At 34.7% G+C, this 12,337-nt stretch overlaps 1 protein-coding gene across 1 annotated transcript in view; it reads left to right on the top strand.

Moving 5' to 3' along the window:
- LOC136413814 (zwei Ig domain protein zig-8-like) overlaps positions 1 to 12,337 on the top strand; it is a 68,529-nt gene that overhangs the window by 54,885 nt on the left and 1,307 nt on the right. The window contains exons 3-7 of the mRNA XM_066397538.1: positions 595 to 770; positions 1,249 to 1,368; positions 7,310 to 7,418; positions 7,998 to 8,124; positions 8,178 to 8,359. Of these exons, the coding sequence (XP_066253635.1) occupies positions 595 to 770; positions 1,249 to 1,368; positions 7,310 to 7,418; positions 7,998 to 8,124; positions 8,178 to 8,359 (714 nt within the window). The remainder of the gene's footprint in view (positions 1 to 594; positions 771 to 1,248; positions 1,369 to 7,309; positions 7,419 to 7,997; positions 8,125 to 8,177; positions 8,360 to 12,337) is intronic.

The following is a 12,337-nucleotide window of genomic DNA, read 5'->3' as shown; positions in this document are numbered from 1 at the left end:
GATTTTAGTGGTTATTTCCACTCTCGCTAGAGGGTGCATGCAATTTAATAGAAAACTGACTTAAAGGATATCCCCCGTGAAAATAAAATCGACGTGTTTTTGCATATTTACATATTTTCTATAATCACCGAAATATGGAGAGTGGTTTGTTCAAATTAACACACTGTATGTATTTCAACAAGTGTCAATAAAAAATAATTCGATAGTTATTGTTTGGGAGTGAATGAGTTAAGAGAGGCATCTCTTGTGAAATTCAATAATGAAAACCTTTCTAATGGATTAAAAATTTCATAAAAGCAGGTTTCTATAAGAGCTAAGAATGTTAATCAAATACTATCTATCACACCACCTAATTCTATCAAAAGCCTCCTACAAAGCTATTGATTTTTCAACTTAAAATCTTTTCCATTGCTTCATAGATGGCCCAAGTAGTATTTTTCTATTCCAAACAAAATAAGTTTTAAAGGTATAAAATGCACAACTGGTATAACTTTTTGTTCTATTTGTATTCTGTATCAGTAGTTTAGTCGTTATACTTCATGAAATATTTAAATCATGCAAATTATTTAAATGGTTTTTCATTTTTTTTTGCAGATGAACCTGATGGTGCTGATCCAAACAAGAACAAACCAGCCCATCACATCAAAAAAATCCCAAAAGTCACGAGAGTTCCTAAACATCAAGTTCCAAAGGAAAATAACACTGTTGTCGTGGGCATGGTTGGTACCAAAGTAGTGCTGAATTGCAATGTGGGATTAAGTAATGTTACTGTAAGTCAGGTTCTAACTATTCAGTAGGTATAGTCAAATCCATACAAAAGCAGATCAGATAAAATTATTGGAAATATACTTTAATAAAAATTAAAATTCGTTTTTGCTTTATCTAAAATTAAGTTTTTGTTCATGGGGTCGAACACTGTTCAAAACTGCTAAGCAATATTAACTAAAATAATATGCACTTTGCACAGCTACAAAGCAAAATGCATATAATATGTTGGTAAAGCCAAAGGACATGTTTTAGCCTCGGTGATATCCACAGGATCAAAGAGTGGCTCTTTTGGATGTTACTTGGCGACAAAATGGGATTCCCTGCAAAGCGGAGCTGTATATAAATTTATGTTTTAGACTGGATAATTTTAATGCGTTTTATGTAAAATATGGTGTATGAGTTACCTATCTACTTGATTTTTCCATAATGTAATAATTTTGGTAATAGTGCCAGCATTTTAGCTTGATAATATTGTTGCAGGTGTTGTGGGTAAAGCACAACAAAATTGAAAACACTACATCGTATACAGTACTAACCCAAAACAATAATACATTGGTTGATGACAAACGCTTTCTGGCCATGAATGAGAATAGCACTATGGTAAGCACCCCTTAGAGATATAAAGTTATACTATATTAAAAATTATAAAGACTATATTCGTTCAGTAAGGCAGGGACGTCCTGAAATACAACCGTTTCCGAAATGTCCAAATTATTGCGTAACACAGGTCACATAAGTGTCCAATGTTAATGCAACATTGAAATTATGATATCCATTTTGTTGCTAGAAAATAATTAATCAATTTTCTAAAACTATGAAAACAGTGGCAGCGACAACAACGATAACAATAACAATAAAGGATATCAAAGAAGCACGACAAGAATCTCCGTAAATATGATCTGCGACTTGGAAATAAACAAATAATGCGTATATTAGTCGGCTGGAAATCGGTTTCGAAGTCTATTGGGTAGTTCTGGAAAAAAGGGCCATAGGTTGAGGGCGGATAGACATCTAAAATGTAGTTACATGCAGTTAGAATGAGGCCTGACACTTTTTCGCAATATAGGAATTTTAGTAAATTTCCTCAAGATCCCGACTTTTTTATCTAAACCTGCTATTCCTCTACTTCTTATCACCTAACACACAAATACAACTACATTTTTAAAATCCATATTAAATTTTTTACAAAATAGGATAGTTTTTCTTGGTAAATGTGCCTTTTCGAAACCAACGTAGACGCCTAAAGAATAGGAAAATCTGAAACTCCATATCTCTTGGTAGCTCAATGGTAGCTTACGCAATGAATTTTCGAGCTACCTCTTTGGGAATTTTATCAAAATTGACTTATTTAATATATGTATGTATTTTGAACGGGATACCAACTTTTAAAGAAAAAAAAAATTTTGATCGGAAATAACGGGTCAAACGGTTAAAAACAACTTTAATTTCATGGAAGTTGCGGTGACTTGGTTCGCCTTAAAAAAATGACAGTGAATGCAGATCGTTTGTTTACTTCGAATTTGTTGTTTAAATAATTATAGGGTTGTTGAATTCTTCAATTTATTCGGGCACATCTCAGCAAATCAATGCCTTTCCAATGCTCAAACATTGAGTACGCATATTTGATTTTCGTCTATGGTTGCACTAACGAGAATAGCCGCGAGCCAGTTCGTGAGTATCACTTGCGATTTCCTGCTCAACGAGTACCGTACAGATGAGTTTTTAACCGCCTCTACAATTTCAGCAGGGCAACAGGTTGCACTACCATGCATGGTGGTAATGAAGTTGTCTTTCGCACCATATCACTAGATAGTGCAGATGACACCCTGGGTCTTTTTGCTGTAGACTCTAGTTTGAATACCAGGAGAGCAAAACATCGCCGTCGAGTGATAGACATAGACTTAGATGAATCTCATGCAATGATGTGGCAAGTTTTTTGTAGAGACAATCAACGTCCATACCATCCCACCAAGGCATAGCATATACCGGCGATTACGAAAATAAAGTGAATTTCTGTAGGTGGTATCTGGAAATGTGTGTCCGAGATCGACATTTTCCCGTTAAGATACTATGGACAGATAGGGCCATATTTACTCATGGAGATGTTTTTAACCTACAGCATACCCACAACGGGACCGACCAAAACCGCCATGTAACAAGGATTGCACACTACCAATAAAACATCAGTGTGAATATGTGGTTGGGCTTATTGGGAAATCGTCTTTTGAACCTAATCATTCTTCCTCAGAGATTAAATGCAATATAGTTTCGGAAATGTTAAGAGAATAGGTCCTTACACAACTGCAGAATTTTCCAGAACAACTGCAATAGCACACGTGGTGACAAATAGATGAGTGTCCAGTCCACAATAATAGGATCATCGGTGAATGGTTCAATGAGTAATTTTCAGAGCGATGGATCGGTTGGTATGGACCACAACGGTGGCCAGCGAGAAGCCCGGATTTAAACTTTCTTAATTTCTATGTTGGGCACTTTGAAAGAAAAAGGGTACAGTATTTTAATCGCCACTAGAGATCAGCTACTAGAAAGAATTGTAGATGCTTGCAATCATATGAGGCTGCGAAGAGAAGAGAAAGTTGGTCGAGCTGCTATGTCTATAGTTATAAGGTTTCGCGCTTGCATTCAGTGCGAAGGGGGACATTTTGAACACTTTTAATGAAAAAAATTTTCTATTTTAATAAAACATTCGCTTAACTTAAGTGTACTATTGTAATAAAACCTAACTTATCTATATCTACATCGTTATAAGTGCAGAAGAGCACGTTTTTAACTGTTTGGCGCGGTATTTCCGACCAAAAGATTTTTAAACCTTAACAGTGACTATTTCGCTTAAAAGTAAATTAAATAAGGAAATTTTAATGAAATGCCTCAAGAGGTAGCTGCAAAATTCATTGTGTGAGTTTCTATTGAGCAATACCAAGAAATACGAAGTTTCAAATTTTCCTATTCTTTAAACTTCTACGTTGGGTTTGAAAAGACACATTTATCAACAAAAACTATCCTATCTTATAAAAAATGTAATATGCATTCTAAAAATAAAATATAGTCGTAGTCGTATATAAAAATGTAGTCGTATTCGTGCTTTGAATGGTAGGAAGTGGAAAAATAGCAGGATAAAAAAGTCGGGTTTTCGACGAAATATACTAAAGTGCCTATATTTCGAAGATGGGTCAGGCGAAAGCCCTTATTCTAGCTGCAGTTAACTACATTTTAAATGGTTTATCCACTCTCAATTTATGGCCCTTTCTTCTTAAAACACCCTATATAATGCAACTTGTCTTTATTGTTCAGCTCGCTCACCATTGTGATGTTGCTGTGCTCTTACCGAAGTGATCTTTACATTACTTATTGTGCCAGAGAGATAAGTAAAAATAGGAAAGTGTCAAGTGACAGGCGCAACTCGACGCAAGTAACACTTTACTACACGTGCTCGATAAAAGGTTTTACCGCACGCAAATTAAAGTGTCAGAGTCAAAATTTTTTGTGTGCATTTAATATTAACACGTGTGCGACAAAAACTTTTTACCGCACGTTATTACACAGATTTTATCGCCCTATCACTGATATTTCATTAAACGTACAGAAAACGATTAAAGTAACACATACACTCGCAGGAAAAATACTTTACCTATCACGTGTGAAATTGTCTTTATTGCACTCGATTGCTGACTGAAACTGCAATCAGCATGCGGTAAAGTATCACTTCCGCCCTTAAATATGAGAAACATACTTTTTCGGAAGCGGGTGGTTTTCTACAGTTCGAATGTACTACTGCGTTTATGCATCCATCCTCATGCAATTATGCAGGGTGCCATATGTATGTTTACTTCAACTGATAAGTCACAGTCACTGCTTAATATTGAAGAAAATAATATAATTGAATATTTCAAAATAAATGGATATAACATTCTTCTTCAGATTATAAAATTCTAAAAACTTCATAATGTATTCTGGAAACCGAAACATCACCAGAACGTTAAAATTAGTTCATTAGCAAGCGTTCATATATCATTATCTACCAATGGTTTTCAGTATAATTGGATGTAACAAAAAATAAATAAAAATACAAATATGCAAACGTTTCACATAGCTACAGTATAAATAATAAATGGTTTCTGAAAGGATTTCAAAAGAATTTTGGTCCAATTGCAAAGTAGTTATTGTTCTGAGCCCCAATATAATCTCAAGTGAACATTACAGGAATATTATACAGCGCTTGTAAAAAGTATTGCGACACATTTATAACTTTCATAAACTCCATATTTTAAAAACATGCTTAAACATGTATAATTTTATTTTAAAAATGGCATTTAATACATTATTTTCGATGTTCACATTTTTTACCTCTCTTTAGCTACCCCTATTAACTTTTTATTTTTAAATGGAGTACTCAGTGTAGTATACCAAACGAAAGGTAATTTAATAAGGGATACAACGGTATACTCAGAACTTAAATTGGATCTACAGTTTCCTTAAGGAAATGAATAAAATTCATATTCTAGAAAGATTAAGTGTCTTAAGTGAAATAATGACATTAAGACGTAGAAATACCAAATAGTTTTAAATGTAAACAGTTCTTTAGACACAAAATATTTTGGTTTTCATAGAATTTATTAGCAGTTGAATTCAGGTGTTGGGCATCTACCACAGTTACGATGTTAAAAAAATTGATAGTTTATATGAGAAACAAATAATTAAAATTTTTATTTTTTGGGGTGTGGAGGTCGCAAAAGAACTTATGAAGAGGCGGGTTTTGTATTTAATGAAAAATATCCAGACCGATCAGTTGATAGACGTGTAGTGTGTCGTGTTAATAAAAAATTTCAACAACCTGGAAGTGTAAAAGTTGCTACAAAATGTGGAAGACCTCCAATAGCAACTAGCGGCGATAAAGCACTAGACGTTTTTTTATCTGTTGATTAAAACCCCCATACAGTTTACCAGCAAACTTGCCGATGAATTTGATGTATCGAAAAAAAGTATGCAATCTTTTAAAACGTAATGTAAATATAAAATTTCCTTTACCCACGAAGTGTCGCTTGAAAATTTTGATTGCGGGATGCAATTTTGTGAATTGATGCAAGAAAAAGGCATTCAGGATAATAGGTTCTTTTTTAGAATTTTATTTTCGAATGAAGTAACGTTTTGCTTAAATGAGTCTATTCATCGCTATAATTGTCGCTACAGACCGTGTATACACAACATCCGCAAAAACTCAATCTATGGAGGGGTATAATCGGCCATCAATTCATGGATCAATTTTACATAGAAAGGATTTTAAGCAATGCATTATATTTGCAGTTATTGCAAAACGAAATAGTTTCATCAATCGTCGCAATTTTTTCTGTAGAAAATGGGGAACAAGTCGCCAATAATATTTGGTTCCAACAAGATGGTGCCCACCACATTATGCTATGGCTGTTAGAAAGTATCTCGATGAGATTTTCTCAGGAGATGGATCGGTAGAAGAGGCACAACAGAATGGCCGCCATGATCTCCAGATTTTATTCCCCTTGATTTTGTATGTGTGTGTGTGCCACTTAAAAGGTTCCGTTTGTAAAAATAGACTACAAAATTTAAATGATTTACGTCTTAAACTTCAAAGAGAATTAGAATTAATAACAGAAACAATACTGGATAATTGCATAAAAGAGTTCAAAGAGCGACTGGGTCATTGCTAATTTGTTACTGGAGCTCAGTTTGAGCATTTATTTCAGGAATTTCAATTTTGCTTAATACAATAATTTCTAAATGAGTTACTTTATCTTGTATCTAATAATTTTATTATTATTTTTAATTGTTGATTCATTTTGTGTTCTGAATATACCGTTGTATCTTTTTCGTTTGATATAATACACTGGGTACCTTTCCATTTGAAAATAAAATATTACTAGGGGTAGCTGGATAGGGGTGAAAAATTTGAACATCGAAAATAATGTGTTAAATGCTTTTTTAAAATAAAGCTCTACTTGTTTCAGCATAAAAAAAAAATATCGGGTTTGTGAAAGTTATAAACGTGTTGCAATACTTTTTACAAGTTTCGTATATATGTATATGTATAGTGGCAACTGTGCTAAATATGCCAATATATCAATATTTCAAATAATTATTTTGTATCTTAAATCGCACCATATGTTATCCTAACGTTAACATTAACAACACCAAATAATGCAAAAAGTCCAAAACATCAACGAAACGTTGCGTAAAAACTGATTAATATAGAAATGTAATTGAAAATTGAGTAATTTAATTCTCAGGACTAAATTGGCTTTTCATATCAGCATAGTTTCAGTTTAGTTGAACGATTAAAGTTCTCAGAGTGCTAGTTTATATCGCTCTCAGCTACTGCGAAATATGACGAAAGGTGAAATAAATGAGAATTCCATGTATATTTCGAGTTTGCAATCAAACACGCCTCTGAAGTAGTTTTCTGAAAGCTCTTTCCATTCCTTGTGCTTTTAATAAGTTTTACTGGTGGTGCTTCTGGACTCATTTTTAATATCCTTTGAATACTTTCCAGGTTTGGTGCCTACATATAAGGTATGCCAAACCTTCAGATGCAGGAATGTACGAATGCCAAGTGTGCAACCGTCCTACTTCCAGCATTTATGTGCGCCTTGAACTATTTGGTAAGCATAATCCTTACTTCATTCATAATCTTTAATTGAAGAAATCTCATTTGCACTCCGTAAGAGGTTCAACCCACTGCTTTTCATCAGCATAAAACTTTAGAAAATCCCTCGAAGAAGTTCAAGCCGCATAAACGTATAAGAATCGTTTACTTGAGCCCCAAACTTCCAACTCGGTACGAGGAGAGAGTTTCCGTATGTATGAACCGAACAAATTATTTTAAATTTGCAGAAGCCCGGTTTTAAACATTTTGAATCAAGAAGTCCCGAATAAGTTTCCCAAAGTGTAATAACGACCTACGTGTTTAGCTGGTAAAACCAATTTCCTAAAAGCCGCTCAGCATATTCAGTTATTCATTTCTGTGAGGTAACTTCGTTTTGCAAACAAGATTTTGAGACAACATTGAGAGAACGAGAGTAAAATATTTTAATGTCACTAATTTAATGGGGAATTTGCATGTTTTACACTAGAAAAGACATGCTGGATCGATAATGTTGATGTTCAATTTTCGTTTTATACATATTTCCTAAAGTTATGCTTATTACAATTTTTCTTCATATCATTGTTAAATTTTTCAGAAGTGCATGCTGTTATACTTGGCCCAAGTCGCAGGGAAGTGGACAAGGGATTTCCTATTAGACTCAGCTGCGTCCTGAACTCCACAAGTCATCACAGAATCAAGAAAAGGCCCACATACATGTTCTGGTAAAGTTACTTCATATTCAACAAAATTATAAGTTGAGGTATCGTTTTTCCAGGTATCACGATAACAGGATGATAAATTACGACTTGAAAGACGGAGCTGTGGTTAGAGAAGGGCGTCTAGGAACGGAACTTATCTTTCAAAGGGCGCGTCCTGAACACACGGGAAACTATTCGTGTGTGCCTTCAAATGCACGCCAAGCCAGTGTTCAAGTTACTGTGAGATATACTCGCAATGGTGGGTGCATTGCACAAAGGCATATCGTCAGAGTTACGAAAAGCTAACTAACAATAATTAATGCCATCTAGAGCTAAATTACGTCTTGGCATCGGTTTCGTGATGCAGAATGCAGCTTCGAGTTGCAACAAGTTTTTAATTAGTATTTACAGCACTTCCAGTATAAGTATATTTAATATGGTGTGTATAAGGCCATCCAGTGAGGCTGAAAATGCTCTTTCTTTTCGAGCTTTTTTGCACTTAATGAAAAATCTGACAAAATAATTGGACAAATGAGTATTATGTGCTAGAAAGTGAAAAAATAGAGCGATTTAGCTAAATTTATACAGGATGGGGCAGAGCAATTTGCTTATTTGAATTTGGCGCCCTGCAGCGATGGTTTGGTACCAAAGCTGCTTGTTTTCGTTCTACAGGGAATTAAAGTCACACTTCTAACAATTTTCACAATATTTTTGAGCTGAGTGATTCCGTGAATCGTTAAGGATTCATGAGTACCATACATTTCGACATTTTTATTGATGTTTGCAAAATCGGTAATTAGTTATAACTATATTAACGAAAAGCTTGTTTCATTACTGTGATAATTAAAGTGATAAATAAATTTTGTTAAACTGTCACGGATGCCTGGACGTAATTAATTGACTAATTTTAGGACGAAAAATATTATTTGTGTTTATGCGCAAAGAAATTTTGGAAGTTGATGTGCTCCTGAAAGATACATGGAAGTTTATCTCGATAATAAATAACTAGATCATCGAATTTTCAAATGACTTTACAACAAACTTGATGAGAGTGGTATATTTCCTTCAAAACTGGATGATGGAAGTCCAAAAATTCTTAGTGTGAGCCAAGAAAAGGAAATCTTACTGAAGGGTACAGATATTGATACTAAACATATCTCTGAAACGACGGGGATCAGCGAGTCATTAACTTCTAAACTTCTACGGAAAGCAATCCTGTATCCATACCATTTGATGCCAGTTTAAAATTTATTGCCAAGGGATTTTCAACTCACAACTGATTTCTGCAATTTGTTAATAACTTCAATAGCAACATTGTGACCTCTTGTTATTGAATAAAATATTCAACAACGAGGAAACATTTATAAGGAGAGATATATTTAACTGGAGAAACGCCATTCTTACAACCCAGAGAATCCTTACTTAATGAAGATCATGAATTTTCAGTTAATGTGTGGTGTGGATATAATTTTCGAATCAGTTGAACTTCTAGGAAAATTGAATGGGAAACGGTACTTTTAACTGCTTGAAAAACGACTTACCTCTAGTTGTAGAGTATATTCCTCTAGCCTTAAGGCAATGGTTTTAGTGTATGCATTTCTCTATACACGTAAGGGAGTTCTTGATTATTAATTTTCCACGTTAATAGACCTGTCAAAGTAGTGAACAGCTGCGGCCACCTCGAAGTCCCGACTTACATCCATTAGATTTTTTAGGTTTTTTTGAAGTTATTTGTATACAAATTCGTACCGCATAGGAGAGAGGAATTATAGGATAATAATTCAGTTACACTAAATATCCCTGTAAAAATACGTTTCTTTTACCCATAACAGATAATGAATTTAAGTATGTAGATATGTATTCGAGAGTTTAATAATTTTGGTAGGTAAGCTGAAGAGTGATATATATAATATAGTGCACGTCTAAAGTGAGTTATGACATTTTGTGGCTTTATATATAGCGAGTGGAAACTGTGTTTCCTTTTGGTGCTATCAGATATTTCTTTCCTTGTTGGAGATGATTGCAATGGATGATCATGAACATTTGCGCGGAGGGAACGAGCGTTATTTCCTTACTTTTATCGTATGGGAGCCAAATTACTCTCATTCCTGTGGAACTCGTAAGTACTTCTGAAGAGGAAATTGTAGTACTCATAAGAAATCCTCCAGACAGCAACATCTTCAACTCTAATCAAGAAGAATTGAATGTAATGTGGAATTGGTGCTAAAAAGGAAATCTGGCAAATTAATCTCTGGAGAAACGCTAATCGATTCTTTGTAAATAGAATGAAAAATAAGATACTGGCCTTTCTTAAGACTTTTTGAGCTTAGCAAATCCTTCTCAACAGAGGTAAAATATTTAAGAATGGTAAGTCTTACCCTCGATAAATAGCAAATCAACCATGAGGTGCAAAGCTACAGGTTCATTCCAAAACATATTTCGTAGGAGCGAAAGCAAATAGTAGTAACAACTGGAATTGCGGCTATGACTTAATTGGAACAGTTCAAAACTTAACGTTGACATTGACATTCAAAAATTGAAATTAGGAACAAATAAAACTTAAATTGCACCCTACCTGGAATTTAATTGGAATGGCACAAAGTTGACGTCAACTTAGAACATGTGAAAACTTGTGACAACAGGAATTGTTACTGGAATATATTTGGGAAATTTCTAAAGTTAATGTCGACGTGTCAAATTGAAAGTAGACATAAGTAATATCTGGAACATAACTGTAGTTGAAAGTTTCAGGAAGGACGTCGACAAGGGAGTTTTTAAATAAAAGTTAATAACTTGAGCTTAATTGGTACTTCACTGGCATGGTTTTAAAGTCTACATGTAGGCGCAGTAAATAATGTAACTGCAGGTATGATTCTGTGTAACAGCAGGGGCGATGGGATCTGGGCACCGCCTATGGCTGTCATATGCTATGTAAGTATCAGCTCGACCTTTTCACCCTCCCAAGTCATTTAAAGTGGGAAGCAAGGGAGGTAGTGTCTCAAGCAAATGGCAATGTCTACAGTCATTCAGTATGGAGACCACTGAAAACCTTACTTATCATGCTACTTACAGGATCGTGAAATTATAAACATAATTTATGACTAAAAACTTTCAAAGGTCCATGGTTTACTAGCCTCGCCGAGACTGCGAAATAGACATTTGTAGGCATGAATCAGCCCTAACTGGGGATCTGTTCTTATTTTGGGTTAACCAAATTCCAAAAAGAGAGCGAACAAGACTAAAAAAGTATTAAAACAACCTATTGGGCATGAGTCACTTCAAAAACTCCGAAATGAATGAGTAAGAGAAGACACCTTTGGGGAATCGGCCGATTGTGTGTTGAAGCGGTAGACACCGAAACTTATGTCCTGTGAAATGCTAAGTAATTCCAGGCAAAGTATGATTCACTCAGTAGATCAGGAATCAGGCCAGAAGACACAAACAAGACGTCACCTATGGAGTTTATCACTGTTAATTGTCAAGAATCTCTGCTCATGAAACTTTCGTGGATTGAAGCCTAATGAAGACTTAAAGTACCGTCGCTATGAATAGAGACGAAGTAGTAAAGTTTATGGTAGCTGATAGTTCAAATCCACGACTAGCTGTAAATGATGAACTCTTGCAAGCTTGTCTATTTGGCTCTCGGTTATTATGTTTACGTAAATAGACGTCCAGAGAATGACTGTGTCTTCGTTTTCCATCTGAAGTTCATCTCACATTCGACTACATTGATAGGTCGCATAAGGAGAATATGTCATTGTGAGAATAACATGTTCCTGAACGAGTTTTCCCAATGTTGCTCCTATAGAGGTTATGATGTATATCATTATTATGGACCGAGTTCTCATTATTTCAAAACTTTAGAGAGAGAACCATGATTTAGACTATATATTTATTTAGTGTAGTTGGATGTACAACAAGAAGAATATCGATAGATCCTGTTAACGAGTAGTTTTGGTCACTTGTCGAGGGTTTTCTAAACTGTCGAAGGTATTTTAAACTAATCGTCATGGTAGTCTGTTATATGTGTCGGCTATTGAAAATCGACAATGTCTAGTTCAGTGCAGAATTTTAGTATATAAAAATTATACTGTGTCAAATTGTCATTACGAGAAGTTTTTAAATATCCACGGTGAAGTTCCATCAAGAAAAATATTTCTAAGGTAACTAAAGTTGATAAATCATTAGTCCTTGCGGAAAAATATTACGTTCCACGACAACCTTAATACGGAAGGCG

The sequence above is a fragment of the Euwallacea similis genome, chromosome 15, assembly GCF_039881205.1.
Source record: "Euwallacea similis isolate ESF13 chromosome 15, ESF131.1, whole genome shotgun sequence".
In the NCBI taxonomy this organism is placed as follows: domain Eukaryota; kingdom Metazoa; phylum Arthropoda; class Insecta; order Coleoptera; family Curculionidae; genus Euwallacea; species Euwallacea similis.
This window is presented reverse-complemented; position numbering and strand designations above follow the sequence as displayed.